General features: G+C 46.3%; 1 protein-coding gene across 3 annotated transcripts in view; it reads left to right on the top strand.

Annotated features, from left to right (window-relative positions):
• The window catches only part of CTDSP2 (CTD small phosphatase 2), a 63,642-nt gene extending 52,107 nt beyond the window's left edge, over nucleotides 1-11,535 (top strand). For 2 of the 3 annotated variants that reach the window (XM_053299153.1, XM_053299152.1), the window contains 5 exons: nucleotides 2,571-2,672; nucleotides 3,582-3,638; nucleotides 5,233-5,325; nucleotides 5,964-6,149; nucleotides 7,808-11,535. In XM_053299153.1, coding sequence (XP_053155128.1) covers nucleotides 2,571-2,672; nucleotides 3,582-3,638; nucleotides 5,233-5,325; nucleotides 5,964-6,149; nucleotides 7,808-7,933 — 564 coding nt within the window. In that variant the 3' untranslated portion in view covers nucleotides 7,934-11,535. The remainder of the gene's footprint in view (nucleotides 1-2,570; nucleotides 2,673-3,581; nucleotides 3,639-5,232; nucleotides 5,326-5,963; nucleotides 6,150-7,807) is intronic. The other variant, XM_053299154.1, reaches the window with a different exon arrangement.
• The last annotated feature ends 7,331 nt before the right edge of the window (nucleotides 11,536-18,866 follow it).

Raw genomic sequence — 18,866 nt, 5'->3', positions numbered from 1 at the left:
AGGCTGCAATGCAACTCTTCTTCTGACATCATTTTATGTGGTGAGACTTTTCTTTATGGAAGAGCATTTAGTCATGTGAGTGCCAACTGCCAGTGTTCCCTCTAACAGGGATTCCCAGATGTTGTTGAGTATAACTCCCAGAATCCTCAGCTTCAATGGCTTTTGCTTGGGGATTATGGGAGTTGTAGTCAACAATATCTGGGAATCCCTGTTACAGGGGACACTGCCACCAGCAGTTTGGAATGGCCAAATCTAGGAACAGTTCTGCCATCTCATCCGCTGTTTTGTGTGAACTTGATCATAAAGGCACCCTAAGATGGAGTAAAATGGGCTGTGTTGGGTGCCATCTTCACAAACCGATTTGGAATAGCAATGTATACTCCTGGGGTTGAAACTACTGCTCCCTCCTCCCTGCGATGTCTGTCTTGGGACTGGTAGGGCCATGGGTCAGTGGGCCATGGCTCAATGGCAGAACATCTGCTCTGGATACAGAAGGTCCTTGGTTCAGTCCCTGGCATTTGCCAGTAGGTCTGGGAAGACCCCCATCTAAAACTTTAAGAGAGCTGCTACGAGTTGGCATAGGCAATACTGGACTAGATGGACTGACGGTCTGACTCATTGGAAGACAGCCTCCTGTTTGTTTATGCTGCCTGCCTGCCAAACACTGGGCATGGAAGCCACTGTAAAGAGCTCCCTACAGTAGCTACTTCCACATGGCGAGCTGCTTAGTCACCTACCACAATCTGCCATGCAGGGGGATAACTTTCCCTCATGCCACCAGTAACCTCCAAGTCCCCCCCCCCCCGCCTTCACATAAGTGCAACAGCATGGAGAATGTTGCTCTGTCTTTGTGGTAAGCTGCTGCACATGAAAGGAATCCTTTGCTGCATGGAGGTAGTCACCACATGGAACAACTAAAAGGGCCCTCTCTGTGTGGTGTGCATGTGCTTGTTGTTCATTTAATAAATACATACATATTTAAGAACCCCTGTAGCTCCCTTTTCTACCCTTCAAGGTGGTTTTTGTGTGACCAGCTCTGGTCTGGTGCGTGTATTTATGAGGTGCTCAAGTCCTCACCTTGTGATCTTTACCACCCTGCCATATTGGGAAAGGTCTCTGCTCAGTTAAGATAATCCTGCAGGCTTCATGTGGGAGCCATTTTCTTAGACCAGCACCTCCTGACAGGAAACCAAAGTGGAAAAGAGGAGCAGGAAGGCTTTACTTACCTCACTGAAAGCGACAAAGGAATGCAAAGTGTTGCATCTTAGGACAATGCTCCCCCATACTTCCACACACAAACTGGTGAGGTTTCAACACCATGTGGCCACTGGAAAGAGACCTTAAGGCAGGGATGCATGAGTCAAGTGCCCCTGTGGGCCAGAACCAATTGTGTCTTGGTGCAGGGCGGGGGGTGAGGTTAATTTTCAGCACATTAAGTATTAGATTGAAACTAATTCTTTAAAATATTAATGAAAAGGCAGAGAGTTGGGCGGGGGGGATGTTGTCAGCAGGCTCTGACCCAAGGGCAAGGGACATCTGCTCTCATGCCACTAACTGTGTGGGTCCTCTGCTGCTGGTCAGCAGGATGGGCCAAGAGCTTTACATGGTTCCTGCTGTTGCTACAGGTGGTTCCGTCCTGAGGGCCAGCAAAAAGGTTCCTGTGGGCCAGATCCAGCCCTTGGGCCTTATGTTGTGCAGGTCCGTCTTCAGGAAGTTCACTGGAGATATCTGCTCAGTGTCCAAATTCAGTGCTTGGGAATGGGACTGACTGTGTCACAGGAACAATCGCCATGCTGCTTTATAAAATGAAATGAGTTCCATACCTAGAATAAAATGTGTAGTTCTATGGGCCTTCTCTTTGCTTTCGTCAAAGTTGCAGTAGGAATGCAGTTATTCAAAAGTAAAAGTTGCTGAAGAAAATATAGTGAAACCTGTTAGGGTGGTGGTATATCTTAATCACGAAGGGAGGTTTCGGCACTGGGAACTCTTTAACGTAGTAGGAAAGTAACAGGTTATTGATTAGGGGGCAGGAAAGAGCAGTGGCTCCCAACCTGGGTTCTCCAGATGTTGCTGAACTACAACTCCCAGCATCTCCAGCTGTAATAAATTTTAGCTGAGGATGCTGGGAGTTGTAGTTCAGCAACATCTGGAGGAACCCAGGTTGGGAACTGCTGGGATAGAGTTTTATGAAACAGAAAGAGCAAATGGGATATATTTTTTTCTAAGGAGAACCATTGATTTCAGAGTTGTCCTGTGAAGCTACAAGACTGTATGTTTAAGGCTGAGATGGAAAGCCTCCTCAGTGTGCATGGGATCTCAGCTCAGACAACCCTAGTGTAGAAGGAAAAAAGCCAAGAGTTCTAGCACTTTTGGGCATATGAAAGTTTTTGCATATATAGTTCTTAATCCAAGACATTTGCTTGTGCCACTGTTCTCTGCACACAAAACAGATGCATTGCTAAGATGAAGCCCATTTCACAAGGCAGAGCTGGATGCTTATTAACTAAATACAGTACCTCCAGCAACATGGTTCAAGGTGCCAATGCTGACCAATTTCACCTCTCTTTTAGATTCCTGGGACATGCCTTCTCCCCGAGGTGACTCAGCAGGACCAGGGCCGCATCTGCGTAGTGATCGATCTGGATGAGACCCTTGTGCACAGCTCCTTCAAGGTGAAACCCTGGGGACGCTCCCTTCTCTCTGTGATGGTGGGAGGGTGGAGGGTAAGGCAGGCTGACAGTAAAGGCAAGGAGGGCATGATGGGGAAGGTGCCGCCCATTGGCAAGGAGTGGCTGAGTTCCATGGAACAAGCCTTCCAAGACAGTAAGTCGAAGTTTTGCGGCAGGGCTTGACTGTTGTTGGAAATGAAGCATTAGGTGGTGCCCCATATGCTGAATCAGAGCTTATGAATCGGCACTTACGATTACAACTTAGCTAAGATATCAAGAATGCAGGGGAGAGAAAGGATTGGCTTGGTTGTGCGTCAATTTAGCCATGAAGTTCCATTAAGGAAAGAGAGACTTCTTCAGGGCGGCAGCTGTGTGAACGGGTTGGCCTGAGTCTCTACACGGTTTTCCTCAGAACCCATCATTTTATTTCAGAACAGCCGGAGCTTATGTTTCAGATGGAGAATTGTTCAGAACTTGGGGCATGTTCTTCACTCCCCAATCCTGCTCCATCGTTTCACACAAATTCTGCAACTAGGTGCAGGGAGGGGAATTATGAATCTTCTAATGGATTTTGTGCCATTGATTCCGATCAACAAATTTGAAGAAGCAATAAGAGATAGAAAACAGAAGCAGAGGCATTGGTGACTGCTTCCCTGACAGATCGATCAGTGATTCAGTTGTTGATGTTTTGTTAATGTAGTCATGATGGTCATTGTAAAATTGGACCAAATTTTATGGTTCTATAGAAGAAGCAGAAGCCCAATAAGAGCGTTGTTTTTAAAAAGTAAAGCGGCTTTAGGAGGTAAATTCTGGTCAGAGATTGGGATTGGGCACATGGAGCATAGAAGGGGCTGAGAGTTGCATAGGGATAGCTTCCAACATTAACATGCACCTTTTAAAAAAAATCCTTAGCCAATCAACAATGCCGACTTCATAGTGCCTGTCGAGATAGAGGGGACAACCCATCAGGTAAGTCAGTTCCTCTAAATAGAGGAGGGTGGTTGTTTTTTTGGGGGGGGGAGTTGTGGGTTTTTGTTTGTTTGTTTGCAGCTCCTACTGGCATCTGTTCTAGAAGCAGGTGGGTTGCTCCACCTTGTGGGCCAAGAAGATCCTTTCTGCTCAGGTACTGCAAAGAAGAGGAGGAAGATCATCATGTACAGGCTTCAGCCTGGTTCAAGTAATCCAGGATAGGCTGTTACCAGGTAGCACGGCCTATTCTTGATTACTTGTTTCAGGAGGTGGCCCCTTGTCGCCCTGGGACCAGAAGGACTAACTCAGATGGGCTGTGTGGCAACAAGAACTTGGGGGAAGAGGGGAATGGAGCTGGGGAATGATAGTGGGGATCCCAGGGAAGAAGTAATTTGAGGTGATCTGTATTTTAATCCATAACCCACCCTTCCCCACAACCAGGAAGGGGGAGGGAGGGTGCCTGTCACACTGGGAGCCTAATGGTCCAGATGTTTCACCCACCCCACTTATTTACATTGCTGAGGGAAGGCAAAGGGGAACCAATTCTGGTTTTCCTTCCAGCAGAGGCAGAATGTTGCAGGCACAAAGCAAGCAGCCTCTCTTAGCATCTCCCACCTCCTCTCAGCCCACAGGAGGGAAACTGCACTGGTCCCACCCCTCAGTTGACCACTAGCATCTTTCCCGGTTGTGTGGCCACAGGACCCAGGCCACAGGTGGAAGGAAAGTGACTGGAGCGGGCTCCTCGCACTGTTGTTCAACCAACACAGATCTCCAACCCCACATTTCCTGAATAATATGAATGCAAGCAGGAAATGCCTGCCTTTCCCCTGACCTCTGTTTTCCCCCCTCCAGACCCTTCCCCTCCAGCCCACTTTCCCAATCAGACCCTGAAACTGGAAAGAAGCCTGACTGAGGGGGAGGGGAGATGACTTGGAGAGAGGAGCTGTAGGACAAAAGTAGCCGTTGTAGTGGAAATACTACACTCTAGGTTCTTTCTAGGTAGAGGCCAACACCCTTTCCATCAGATTCAAAGCACTTTGTTATGTAATGAGAATCACAGCTGGGCCTTCACCTAACACACGCCGGTGATGGGTGAAGCACCCCACAAAATGGTGCTGATATATTATATACTCCTTCTTATCTTTATGTTAATATCTAGTTAGACAGAGGCTCTTGTAAACTGAGCACCTTCCCGCACTAGAAGGACCAATCATGGTTCTTCTAGACAAGATACATTATGGCCCCAACTATGTATGTCCCATCTTCAGAGTACGGTAATCCCATTGTTCATTGTTCCCTCAAGCCCCTCCTTATCACGCATTCCAAACATCATCAGTTCATCCTAAACAGTAACGTTGGTTCACTTTCTCGTCAGGGATTTGAGGCCTAGTCGCCCAGATTTCTGCTACACCATCAGTGGAAAGGCTGAGTACCTCTTCCCACCCACTGCTTCTCTCGTACCAAATGTTCACTGTATTCACAGTATGTGGCGAACATGAGGTTGGGTGTATTTCCAACCTCAGGGTGGGCTGTCAATGTATAAACCGTGTATTCGCTCTGTGGCCCCCTCCTCACCTCTGCTGCTGACCTCTAGGTGTACGTGCTGAAGAGGCCGTTTGTAGATGAGTTCCTGAGGCGGATGGGGGAGCTGTTTGAATGTGTGCTGTTCACTGCCAGCCTGGCTAAGGTGAGAGGAATGAGGAGGGTCTGGCCTGGGCTTAGGTTTGGGAGTTGTCTTGCGGCTTCAAGCGGAAGTTAAGGCACAAAGGATTGGGGGATGTCCTGGCATGCCCAGCTTGTACAGTGGATGGGTTACACTTGCTTCGTGGTGGCAGCCCAAGATAAATCTGGGGCCACGCTTGACTTTCCAGCCTGCGTATTCTCTGTGCATCTCTTTAAAGATTCAAATTCTGCATAAAGAAATGCTAAATATTGCTGCCTGAATAAATGTAGGCAAACTTGGCACAAATGCATATATTTGTTTATTTTGCTCTTCCTAGCTGTGGGAGCTAGGGACTTGTGCAGATCGCTGAAGCCTCCTGCCCTCTAGCTTCTGGGGTTCTGCTGAATCCCTCTGTGGCTTCTGAGATTGTATTAGGCATCAGTCATAAGTTTTCGGCTTGATCTCCAAAACCGTAAGAACTAGGAATTTGTTTCTAGTTTTGAAACACCAGTCCATGACAAAATCGGCACTTGCCTGATCTGGTTACAGGTTGGGAGAACTCACAGAGCCTTAGCCTTCTGATTCCTCCTGGCACATTTTGGTTGCTCGTGTGCTGTTATATACTCTGATAGACTCCATCATTCTCACTCTTCCCTGTCCAGTATGCAGACCCAGTAACTGACCTGCTGGACAAGTGTGGAGTCTTCCGAGCCCGCCTCTTCCGGGAGTCCTGCGTATTCCACCAGGGCTGTTATGTTAAGGACCTTAGCCGGCTGGGACGTGATCTACGCAAAACTCTGATCTTGGACAATTCTCCTGCTTCCTATATCTTCCATCCAGAAAATGCGGTGAGCTTTCCTTGAGGTCTCCTATTTATTTATTTATTTATTTATTTATTTATTTATCTATCTATCTATCTATCTATCTATTTATTTATTTATTTATTTTACATCCCACTCTTCCTCCAAGGAGCCCAAAGCAGTGTACTACATACTTAAGTTCCTCCTCACAACAACCCTGTGAAGCAGGTTAGGCTGAGAGAGAAGTGACTGGCCCAGAGTCACCCAGCTAGTTTCATGGCTGAATGGGGATTTGAACTCGGGTCTCCCCGGTCCTAGTCCAGCACTCTAACCACTACACCACACTGGCTCTCATCAATAAATGGTTGTTGAGGTAGGATTGGAGATGAAGTAGTAGCTAGGATTGCCTCTTGATAAATTAAGCAATTAAAAACTGGTTTTGATTTATTACAAAGATGCCTCATTAATTGGAGGAGCAGGTTTTTCGTTGTTGTTTTTGCTTAATTTATCGTTTTAGGGCTTTAAAAATATATATACCACAATGTCAAAGACCAGACACCCTATTAAAAGAAGCATCCCCTCTTGTTTCTCACATATCCTATCCCAAGTTGGTGCTTGAGCCGGTGTGGTGCAGTGGTTAGAGTGTTGGACTAGGCCTGGGGAGACCCAGGTTCAAATCCCCGTTCAGCCACAAAACTCACTGGATTATTGTGGGCCAGTTGCTTATCAGTCAGCCCAACCTACCTCACAGGGTTGTTGTGAGGATAAACATACAGTAACCATGTACACTGCTCTGGGCTCCTTGGAGGAAGTGCAAATATAAATGCAGACAAAGGTGTGCATTGTCATGCAGCACAAGTGGGTGGCAGATGTCATCGTAGAAAAGGCATTCCCTCCTGTGTGACAGAGAAGGGGGAATCATTCCTAAGATGGCGCCAGCTGGCACTTCATGACCACACAGAACAAGGCACTGGCATTCCCCTTGCTTGGCTGTCATTGCAAAGGCTGGGTCTAGATGTTTCGAGGCTCCCTGCAAAGAGACCGGAGGAGCAGCCTTTCCCAGCTAGACTCGCTGACATACTAACTGACCGCACAGAGAGAAGTTTTGATATGAGAGAACATTCAGACATGTGATGACCTCCCGCTCTCCTCACACCCCTTCAATCTAATGTTACACTGTGTGCTTTTTTCCGGAATATTGGAATAGATTCTCACCCCACCTACCTACCCGCAACTTCAACTTCTGACAGTTCTCTTCAGTCCTCTTCATAGATGCCTGTTCGTAGCAGTGGCAGCAATTATAATCGTGACTGTTTTGTTACCTGGGTATCTAGTATGGCCACTTTCATCTGTATCTATTGCATGTCTGTCTACCCTGTTGAAGAATTACCACAATATTTTGGATAGATACACCTGAATACATTAATTTTCCAGGTTCTCTTCTTACAAAGGAATTCATAGGGGGTTTTAAATCTACCTGTAGGAAACTGATACTAGTATTGTTTCTGAGCCCAAGGTGATATAACCAGATTCGACATTAGAAGTCAAATAATGATGGCATTTTAATTTCCTCCCCCTCACACACGTTCCTGACTTTTTCATGTTTCTCCTAAATTTCCCAAAATGTCACATTCCTGCTTCCTGCCTCACATGCCCTCCCATAGATTTTTGACGGACTTCTTTTTGTCCTTTTGACTCCCTTTCAGGTGCCGGTTCAGTCTTGGTTTGATGACATGGCGGACACCGAGCTGCTGAACTTGATCCCGATCTTTGAGGAGCTGAGTGGAGCAGAGGATGTTTATACCAGCCTCGGCCAGCTGAGGGCACCCTAAGGCCCTCCCAGCCCTATGCCCGCAGGGGAACTTTTTCACTCAGTGCCTTCAGTATTGGCCAGGAAAGAAGGGGAATCGTGCAAGTGTTCTCCACGACCCTACCACAAGGTGGATGCAAGCACTTTGGAGGCAATAATGTGCCTGGCCACCCAGAGCAGTTTCCAAGCAGGGTATGGCTGGATACCAGAGTTGCCTCTGGCCTTTCCACCAAAAGCAGGAACTTCAACGACAGAGACACTCCATCCCCAATAGCTCTCGTATCTATGCACTGCAAGGACACAGGGAACATCAAGAGGACGCACCATTTCTCCCAGGTCTCTGCTTCCTCCCTGCCCCCTCCATTTGCTGCAGGATGATTAGCTCAGGGTGTGGTTTGTGTGGCTAAGAGTACCCGGCTCCCACTTTCCCCACTGAGTCTAAAGCAATGCCAAAAGATTTGGCCGGCGGTTTTTAGAAGCTATATGCCCTCCCTCTCCCTTTTGGGTGCTCTGAGAGCACTCCCACCCTGAGCCACAGCCATGGGGCCTAGAATCTTTGCCCCCTTATACTCTCTCAGTCTGGGCAGGGAGCCCAGATGGCCCTCAGATACTTCAGTCCTAGTCTGGTGTCCTCACGTGGACTCTGGTTCTTCAGCGACACGTGCTGCTAGATCTCTTGGAGGGGAGGGACTTGCCTTGCCTTTTGGTAACTGGCTGGAGAGATAAATTTGTTCTAGCGCAGCCATTTTGTGAGGTCTCCTTTATCCTTTCCCCTTTCAGCATTTCCCCTTCAGAACAGTTAAGTCTACACTTGGAGGTTTCATGGTCCCTAGTTATCCTACTGGCTTTGGGGAGATGTAAAACATATTTTCACACTCTGCCTTGTTACTGGGTTATACCTGACGGTGAAAGGTAAGGCCCAGAGGGAGAGAGATGCTTGCAAAAAAAAAAAAAACCCCAACACCCTCCAATATTAAAGCAGTGGCATAGCATCGGTAAGGGCCAGGATTAAGTCAGCCAGCCCAGCTGGTGACTCCCGCCCCCCCCCACTTACCAGCTAACCTCCACCCAGAACCACACTCCGTATGGCTTTAGGGCTGACATTACAGAGCTTCCCCTGGCCTTGCACTCTGGCCTGGTGTTGCTTCTTGGGGGCCAGGCAGCACCTCTGCCTTAAGCTGCCCCCCAGTCGGCAGGTTACCATGCCCATGGGGATGCCTCCGCACGGTCCGCTCTCCCACCCTTTCAGAGCGAATGCTAGCCCAGTGGGTAGGATGCGACTTCGGTCCATAGCTGGCTTGCCCGGCTGCTTACCTCCGTTGTTGGTGCCCTGGCATGCCAGCAGACGTAGCCTGCTTCAAACTCAGGACACTTCACCCGGCTCCGTTGTTGCTGTAACTTGAAAACCCAGCCCCTCGGGTGCCCTCAGGGAATCATGGACTAGCATATTAGGGGCAGGGCGGGAGGGCAGGGCAGAGGCCATGGTTCCTCTCGTGTGCACACAGCCTGCTCCCTGTCGATTGCTTTGTGTTCTAGGGGGAGACTTCACGACTGCCTTCGTTTTCTTCCCGTGCCCTGCCGCTGCTAACAGCCAGTAAATGTGCCTCTTTCCTGTCAGGCTTTCTTGAGGACCAGGCCCCAGAGGAGGGCTGGGCCTACCTGCATCTCTCCCCACACCTCTTCCCCTCCACATTTTCAAATGGTATCAGCTCTGGAGAAACCAAATGTAGACAGGGTTCTTGTTCATGTTTGTATTACATGGAGCTTCTGCAAGCACCCGTTCTCTCCCTGCCCTCCTCCATGGTATGGTACGCTGCCCTTTTTAGTCATGTCTGATGTGCTGTGAACAAGCAAGTGCTTTCCAAGTGCCATGGGGCCAGGGGATGGGGGAAACCAAATATGTCAATGAAGCCAGCTTGCTTTTCCTCCCTTTCCTGCCCACAAGCAATACATTGCAAGTGACTCCGTGTTTTGCCATTGTCGTGGGCAGGGGGCGCCTTTCTGTGCTCTTTTTCTTTCTCTCTGTTGCTGCCTCATTGGCTTGGGTCCAGGGGGAGGGCTGTCGTAGGTCATCTCATCACCTGGATGGGAAGCTTGAAAGGACCAAAGCTTCAAGCCTTGCTGTTGGTTGTATGAACAGGCTGTTCTCAGCTTGGCAAAGTGCTGCTTGAAGTTTGTGTGTAATTTTAGGTTCACTGATTGGCTACTAGGGGTGTGTGTGTGTGTGTGTGTGTGTGTGTGTGTGTGTGTGTGTGTAGATTGGACCCCAGCTAATGCTTGAAAGGAGTCTCTCTCTCCCCTCTGCTGGCTTCATTTTCAGTATGAGGCCTTTCCCTCTCCTCACCTCGGCTGCTGGTGGTCCACATCCCCTTACAGGGGGTCTCTGACTTTGCAGAAGGGATAGTTTCTTCTTGTACTATGGGACTTGTAGTTCAATATGCTGTTGTTTCTTTCCAGGACAAAAAGCAGCGAGAGCTTTAAACGCTGCAAAGTTAATGAATGCTGGAAAGAACAAAAACCTCTTTGTTTCTCCTTCCTGGTTGAGCCCATGTTCACAGCTTTGTCTTTGCCCTTTGTCAGATGAGGAGGAATCACCTCCTTCCCTCCCCCACTCCACCCCCCCTCCCCGAACTCTGCCAGGAGCTGTTCTGGCCCATTATTCAATGTGAAATTGGCTCCTCCTGGTTCCTTCACTGCACTAAACTGTGAAACCCTCCATCTGATGAAAACTGTTGCATTAGCGGTGACACTCCACGATTGTGTTCCACATTCCTCCCAAGCTGGCAAACATTGATCTATACTTTGTTCCAGACTTACTTATTTCTCGCCATCCCTAAATACAGGTTTCAAATGGGATTGAGACAACCATATTTCCCCCCTTCCCAGGTTGCATGGCAGGCGCCATGTGATGAGATTTGTGTGGAGCTGGTTTTATCTGAAAAACCACCACATGATTCACTGGGATGCCACCACAAAATGGTGGAGATGTGTTTGCAGGAAGTACGGCAGCATTGGAGGCTTTCAGGCAATCCAGCTCGGGGAAACTTAGTTGTGTTGAATCCATAGTAAGGGGGCACCTGCCATATTGCCCACTGATGGACATTCCCACTCTGAGGGTGAGGCTTTCAAGTCTTGTTTTAATAGCCATAATGATACCTGGGTCCAATTGCCAATGTCGGGATTGTGCCTTGATCGAACCTAGCTGGTGATAAGGGTAATATACCAGCCAATGGCAGCCCTAGCACTTAACCAAGGGCTCCTTTTAGGAGCGCCAGACACACACCCTCCACCAAAGCCACTACACCTGCTGACTTTTGCTGTTCCTCTTACATCTAATCATGTTTGGTTCTCCCATTTTCATATAGGGAGCTGTGGCTGGCTGCTTTTGAGTAACAGCAGCCCTGGGCTTTCCCTTTCTCTCCCCACCTCACAGAAGTGTGAAGACAGCGGTTGCCTTTGTCACATGTTCTCACTTGCTGGGTTGTTTTGTTCTTGTTTTTAAAATTTTGTTTTAATAAAAAATAAATAAATCCCAAAACTTGAAGCCGGCACTGTTGCCGTTCCGATCTCTTTCTATTTTTGGAATCTTTGTATTAACTACAATTAAAGAAATTTAAAGAAAAACTAATGTATGCATATCTTTTTCTTCTTTTTCTTGAATCTTTGAGCAGATAGGACTCTGGAGGCAGAAAATAATAGCCTTTAGACATTGGGGTGGATAATATGAATGCTGATTTTCTTCCATAGCTACAGGAAGACAAAGAAACACTCTCTATTTAAAAAAATTGCATTAACATTTTATTAAAGTCTAAATGAGATTACACAATCAAAATAACAACCAAAAACCCTGTAAATCTACTCCAGAGCCTTTGTGCAGATGAAAGAAAGGAGGGCAAAACAAAATACCATTACTATCAAAGCCTGGACCAACCACAAGTTACAGGTATCACTGTTCCATATTTAAGTCAGAAAAGAGTTCAACAAAAGGATTCCAAATGCTATACTTGCTTAGTTTGTCCATTTTCCAAAATGCATTGTTTTCTTTGGCAGCCAGAGTGGTCATCTCATTCATCCAATCTTCTATATCTGGGGCTGCTGTGCCTTTTATAAGAATATAAATATATTCTTATAAGAATAAGCCTTTTAGCTATTAATAAAGCTCTAATAATCCATTGTTTCTGGCTCTCTGAAAGATCAAAATGGGAGCAAAACAAACCAAGAATAATCAAAGCATATGGTAATCTTCGCCATGAGCCTCACCACCCATTGAGATCATCCAGAGAGGCTCATCTGCAGTTGCCACAGGCTTGTGTGGTGGCTATGCGGGGATGGGCCTTCTCTGTTGCTGCCCCAAGACTCTGGAATGTGCTGAAATAAGAGCCTCCCCATCTCAGATAACTTTTTAAAAGTCTTTAAAGACACATTTTTTTTGCCCAAGCTTTTTAACTAGACTGTGGTTTTGAATTTGTTTTAAGGTTTTTATTTCTGTTTTAACTTGTTTTATGTTAAATTGCCCAGAGAGACGTTTAAGGTGGTGTGCAAATATGATTGATTGATAAATGAATTGAGGGGTCACTGAAATATAAAGTTAATTTTCACAGAAGGGCAAATAACAGTGCCTTAGTAGATGGATAAGATTTGCCCCTCGGTCACTGCATCACCAACATGTTATCCCCTGTGATCAAGATCTTACTGGAGATCAATACGCCCTTAGAATGGTCCACAAATCATGTGCATAGGGCTGGTTCACACATTAGGATTTCCACATTGTTTATATTACTCCCACAACAGAGCTGAAGGCAGAGTACGTAGGGTTCCCAAATGATTTCCCCTGCAGATGCTGATCAGACCCAAATCTGCTTAGTTTAGCTCCCACAAGGTTGGACCATCGTGTGCATTTGGACCATATTGTGGGCCCAATGATGATTTGTATGTGTGAATGAGCTGCCTCAGGCAGAACTTTGGATATTATCCAGTGTCACCTCATACCACTGGAGTCACAGTTTGCAGATCCAGCTGCCAGACTTCAAGTGACAAGAAATAATGTGCTGTTTATTAACTCAAAAGATGCAGTCCAAAGAAAGTCACATGTACCCCAGTGTCTCTCTGAAGACAATGGGACTTGAGCATTCAAGAGTTCTTGAGTTTCTACTTATCTCAGTAGACTAGGTGCATGTAACTCTCTGGATTGCACCCAGGAGTTGAAAGCCACAGATACAGGCTATCCGAGGGTGGGGGAAAAAAGTATTTTATTTTTTAAATAGGCGGGGGGAGTGTGATCTAGCAGCAGTGTTTGATCCATGAAGGCTCAGTCATCAAATATCCCTTGATGTCTGCAGTCACTGAGTGATGAACATCTGTGTACAAACTAACCCTCAGAGTACAGCAGCTGCAGGGTGTGGTTATCTAGCAAATTCTGTTTCTCTCTGAGCACAGTGTTGGCTCTAGGATTTTAAGGACTCTGGCAAAGCACCTCAGTCGGCAGTCCCCCTAGGTTAGGAGAGGTGGGCAAATCTGAGAATGCTCTTACAGAGCCTCTGAGGTACTCCACTCAAAAAGAAAATGGTGGAGCTGTTGAGGTAAGGGTAGTCATAAAGCCCTAGTCAAATGCCTGACTGTGCCAGCTGCAGAGGGTACTAAAGGAGGCCCCTTTGAGCAAGGTCAGACCTAGGGTTTTGTGTGTCCTAGGCGAGGTATGACTTTGGCTCCCCAACCCACGTTATTTCTGTTACAACTGGAATATAATTGTAACTGAGCATTGGGTGGGGGGTGCAGCTGGCACTGGCTGGGATAGGAGAGCAGCTGGCACTGGCTGGGATAGGAGAGCAGAGACAAATGTGAAAGGTCAGTCCAGCAAAGCTTTTTTTTTTTTTTTAAACCAGACTGGCCCCTCAAATGGCCATTGTGCATGTGCACCAGCCAGCTGAGTCATGCGGGTGGGGCGTGCGCATGTGAGCTTCGCACAGGGCAGGGCAGTAATGCAGGGCAGCAGTGGCAGGCCATCTTGTGAATGTTTACAGGGGTGATCTGCTCAGAGGTGTATCTAGGGAAAATAGCGCCGAGGGCAAGCACTGAAATTGCGCCCTCAGACCAAACATCTGACATCCATCTTTCAGATAACTTTACCATAATTTCAGCTGAAAAATACAAGTCAAGTTCATTAATCTTTTAATATTTTCAAAAACTATTTAGCAGTGGATGTAGCCTGACCAAAAAATGCTGAAAAACTACAAATATCAGTATGCTGGGGGCTCATGAAATACCCAAATACTATGTGGAGGTGTACTTGGAAAACTAAACAGAAGTGCCTGTCTAATTCTCTGCTATGCATTGTAGCATCACTATTACATAAGTTTTAAAAATAAATGGAGAATTTGGCTTTTCCCAAATACTCTGAAAATAATTAAAGAATATGCAAAGTAAGCTGTGTCACTGCTTGGAATATATTCTAGTCTTTCAGAAAGACAGTTAAAATGAGAGAAAGAGAGCAAGAAACTCCCAGTGGGCCTTAATACTAAGGATTTCACACTGATTCAAAGACAGGCTCACCATTAATAGCCACATTATTAAGACATCACATTTAACTCACTTATCACAAGAAGCAAAGTAAGAGCAAATGAATACAATCCTAGCTCATAAGCTTCAGCTCAGTATTAACAAGCCCTAATTCTCTGTACATAGTGCAAATTTATTTTTAAAAAATCTTTTACCTGTAGCCCCTTCATGGGGCTTCCTAAAGGCCGTGGGGGGGTGTCTGCAAAGGTTTCCCCTCCCCTGCTGGCCTCTAGGGCCTTGCAGGGACCATTTGAGCATGTGCGGTGGCCATTTTTTAAAATAATTTTTTTAAAAAAAATGGCCGCTGAAAACAAAATGGCCACCGCACAAGCTCAAATGGCCTCTGTGAGGCCTGGCATGGGCCTCACAAAGGTCATTTGAGCATCCACGGTGGCCATTTTGTTTTTGGCATCCATTTTTAATTTTTCTTATTTAAAAAAATGGCGCCCCCTTCAAGTGGTGCCCGGGGCACATGCCCTGCCTGCCCTTCCCTAGATACGCCCCTAGATCTGCTTCCTCACGGCTCCCCCTGCCCTGACCCAGTCACCAATGGGAGCTTCAGCAGCTGTTGACTGTGTATGGGGGCAGCATCACCTGCACCCTCTCCCTCCAAGATCTGGCACCTTCAGCAACCGCCTAGATCCGCGGTTCAGGCTGGCCCTGCCTTTGCGGCCTGATAACTGCATTGACTGGCCCAATGGAGATAAGGAAGTGCTGCTGGGCTCAGGGACATATTTAAGATCCTCCCCGGGGATCCGATGATCGATTTAAATGTTTGTTGAAGGCACAGAAATCTTGAGTCCATCTCTGGCTGCTGACCCTCCTTGCTGAAGGGCAAAGGGGTTTGTTGGCTTGGAGTGTAGCCATTGCCTCTATCTGCCACCTTCCCTTTCCTCCTCCAGTTCCCAGCAAACCACTCTAATGTGGTTGATTTCACATCCCCTCCTGCCCCATTGTCTTGAATTATTGATGCTTCGCTGCACTTTAGAAAAATCAGTGGGAAATGGGTGTGGTGGACGTGGAGAGGGAGAGAAGGCAGCCTTGGAGTCTCTCGCCTCATGTTTCAGGGCTTTCCACTGAAGCAAATAGATGTTTTCCCTAAACTAATCTAAGCCTCTGAGCCAGGCCAGCACTGATTGGCCCAGGCGGCTGATATGCAGGCAAGATGCAAATGCAGGCAAATCTTGATGAGTGGGTCTGGATCCTCAGAACACATCTGCTAGTCAGAGCTGGGGGAGCCCATTTGCTCTGCCAGCCTGACAGCTTGTGCTCCTCAACTCTGGGCTCTGGGCTGCTGTGCAGGAGTCCGCAGAAAATTCAGGTAAGTGCAGCTTGATTTATGGGTGGTTGAAAGCCGTGCACAGAGTGGGGAGGAGGGAAGAAGAGGGGTGGGTGTCGATGATACCTGGTGGGCTTTGGCCCTCTTCAGAGCCTCAAGACAAAAACTAAATTTCTACTATCAGTAAGGGAAAGAGGTGGGAGTGTCCCTTAAAATGCAAGTGTCCCATTTATGAAATGAGCAGTTCCAGAGCTCAGCTTTGCCTGGGATCTCTTCATCATTAACTGAAGATATATTATGATTCTCATTGGCACCCTGCCCCGCTTCTAAGCAGCACATGGTGAGGGCCATAGCATGCTCACTTTATCCGCTGAACAACCCTGTAAGGGAGGCTAGGCTTCGAAAGAGTGACTTGCCCAGTCTCCCAGCCATTTGTGGACTGGGGGGGATGCCACTCAGCGGTGAGCACAGGACACACTGCAGAGGCCCCAAAGTACGCTCCCTAGTCATGCTGAATGTGTTCCAGGACTGAACCTGGCAATGAAGCCAAGTTCCTGGGCTGGACACTGCCTCAACTTGCTCTCTGTTTAGATGGTGCTTTTGTCTAGGAACCTGCTGTGAGTCAGCAGCATCCATAAGATTACATCAGCAGCAACCCAATCTTAACTTAAGTCCCTTCGTGGCTCATTGAGCGGAATAAACAATTGAGTGGGGCTGGGTGTACCAAGCTCTGGGCTGACTTTGTTCTCGGCCAAGCAGGTAACATCCAATTCTATTTGTAGAATATTTGTTTTTAAAAAACAGTATTTTTTTTTAATGCCAAGACAACTCAAATTCTGCGTTCACTTTAAATGTATTAAGACTGTAGTATTTGGCAGGGTGTAGACTTCTGGATGTTTAGCAAGAGGGAAACCATGAAAGAAGGGAAAGTCTGGAGCAGAGACCGCTTAGGAGTCAGAGCAGCTGGATGCAGGAGGCACACCCCAGACGGCCTTTAGTTCCTTTAGATTTTGCCTTTTGACATTTTCCTCCAGAACTATGACAGCAAACTTGCTTTGAAGAAGAGAAGAAAGCCAAGAATCCAAAGAAGAGCAGAGTAATACTCTTATTTGTTTTAAGTATAGTTTGCCTTCCCATTTAGATTTTTCTTTCTTTTAGAGGCTCTGAAGGACCAGAAACCCCACCCACCACCAGCACCACAGCTTGCAATGTTATTTCCAGGACTTTATCCAACCAAAGAAAAGTGAGGGGAGGGGGATAGATCAGGCAACCATGTCGGAAAAACTACACTATAAATAAATATTGTGGGGGTTTGAAAACAAATTTAACTGGCATGACTTCCTCCAAGGAATCCTGGGGAATGGGGATTTGGTCAGCACGCTGAGGAGGTTTAAAAAAATAACATCCATAGCCCCACCCCCACAGAACTGCAGCTCCCAAGTGAGCTCCGTGGTGTAGATAGGGCCATTAATTCCATTTGATGAACTAGTGCTCCTTATCCCTCTTTGAGTAAAGTTAACATATGTTTATTGAAGCCTATCTAACATGGCATGCAAGTATGGTGTGTTTTAAGGTTTATAACAGTGCTATTTATTAGTGATTGCTGTTAAGATTTTTTTTAAAGTAGGACCTTGATAAATATATGAGCTTTGTAGCACAATATAAGTGTCTTGTTGTTTTTTAATTTAGACATCCTATACTGAGAATATAGATGATACGGGAGTCTTGGAAACACACATGGGAGGGGCCCTAGATCAGTGGCAGGGCACCTGCTTTGCATGCAGGAGGTCCCAGGTTCAATCACCAGCATCTCCAGATATGGCTGGGAAAGACTCCTGCTTGAAACCTTGGTGAGGTTCTGCTAGTCATTGTAGACAATACTGAGCTAGATGAACCAGTGGCTTGACTCAATATAAGGCAAATTCCTATGTTCATACATACATTCACAGAGTCAAGCAAAGGAGATTTGTTGGCAGAAGTGTGGACTCCTTTTCTGGATGGATATCAATGTGCATTTGAACCCAAAGCATCCAGTTTAGTTATTTATTTACATATGACTATCCCACCTTTTTAATGAAACTTTAAAACTAACCACAAAAGTGATAAAGGAAATAAACTAAAGCAATGGATTACAAGTGTCTGTTTATACATTTCTGCCCTGCCCTTCAATATTCCTGGGGTAAAATAAAATAAAAATAAAGCAATAAAATTAAAACCAGATTTGTGTGAAAACAAACAGCCCAAAGTGTCTCTAACAGCAGCAATAAAACCCAAAAACATGTAGTGATAAAAAATAACATGTCAAGACAGTAAAACTAAAACAGCAGTACAAGCAGCATCTGGATTTGTTGTTGTTGTTGTTGTTGTTGTTGTTTTAAAGCTTCAGCTATTAAAAACTCAGAAGAATAAAACTTGTCCTGACTTAGTGCCTAACAGATGACAAAGGAGGTAACTCAAGATTGACTCCAGAGAGGGAACTCCACAACCAGAGCACCACCACCAAAAAGACCCTTTATTGTGTATGTAGTTCATTGAATTATCTATTGAATTTATATACCACCTAATATCAAAATCTCTAGGCGGTGTACAGAATTAAAACATAATAAAAAATATAAAACATTTTAAATTCATAAAAAGATAAAAATTATAATAGATAAAAACATTAAAATTTTAAAATTTGGTCTCAGTTGAAGGCCTGGGAAAATAGGTACATCTTCAGGGTCCTCCTAAAAACAAACAGAGAAGGAGATGCTCCTCTCTTATTTCAGCAGGGAGCGGGTTTCAAAGCCATCTGGAGCAGCCACAGAAAAGGCCTGGTCCAGAGTTGCCACCAAACGAGTTGGCAGCAACCATAACCGGACCTCTCCAGAAGATCTTAATTGGTGACAGGGTTCACGACAGAGACGGTGCTCTCTTAAGTACCCTGGATCTAAGCTTTCTTCCGGTGCAACCTGTTTGACCTCCCAAGTTAGGAGCACCCAGAGTAGGGTCTCTTCTGAAGATGTCCTCAAAGAATGGACAAAGTCATAAGAAAGCAGACTGCCATTCAGATCCCATTGTCCCAAGTGGTTGAGAGTTGTGTAGGTCGAGATCAGCACTTTGAATTGGGCCCAGAAGCAAA

Source organism: Hemicordylus capensis, chromosome 2, assembly GCF_027244095.1.
Source record: "Hemicordylus capensis ecotype Gifberg chromosome 2, rHemCap1.1.pri, whole genome shotgun sequence".
Classification (NCBI taxonomy): Eukaryota; Metazoa; Chordata; class Lepidosauria; order Squamata; family Cordylidae; genus Hemicordylus; species Hemicordylus capensis.
Note: the sequence above shows the minus strand (reverse complement) of the source record. Positions and strands in the feature narration are given on the sequence as shown.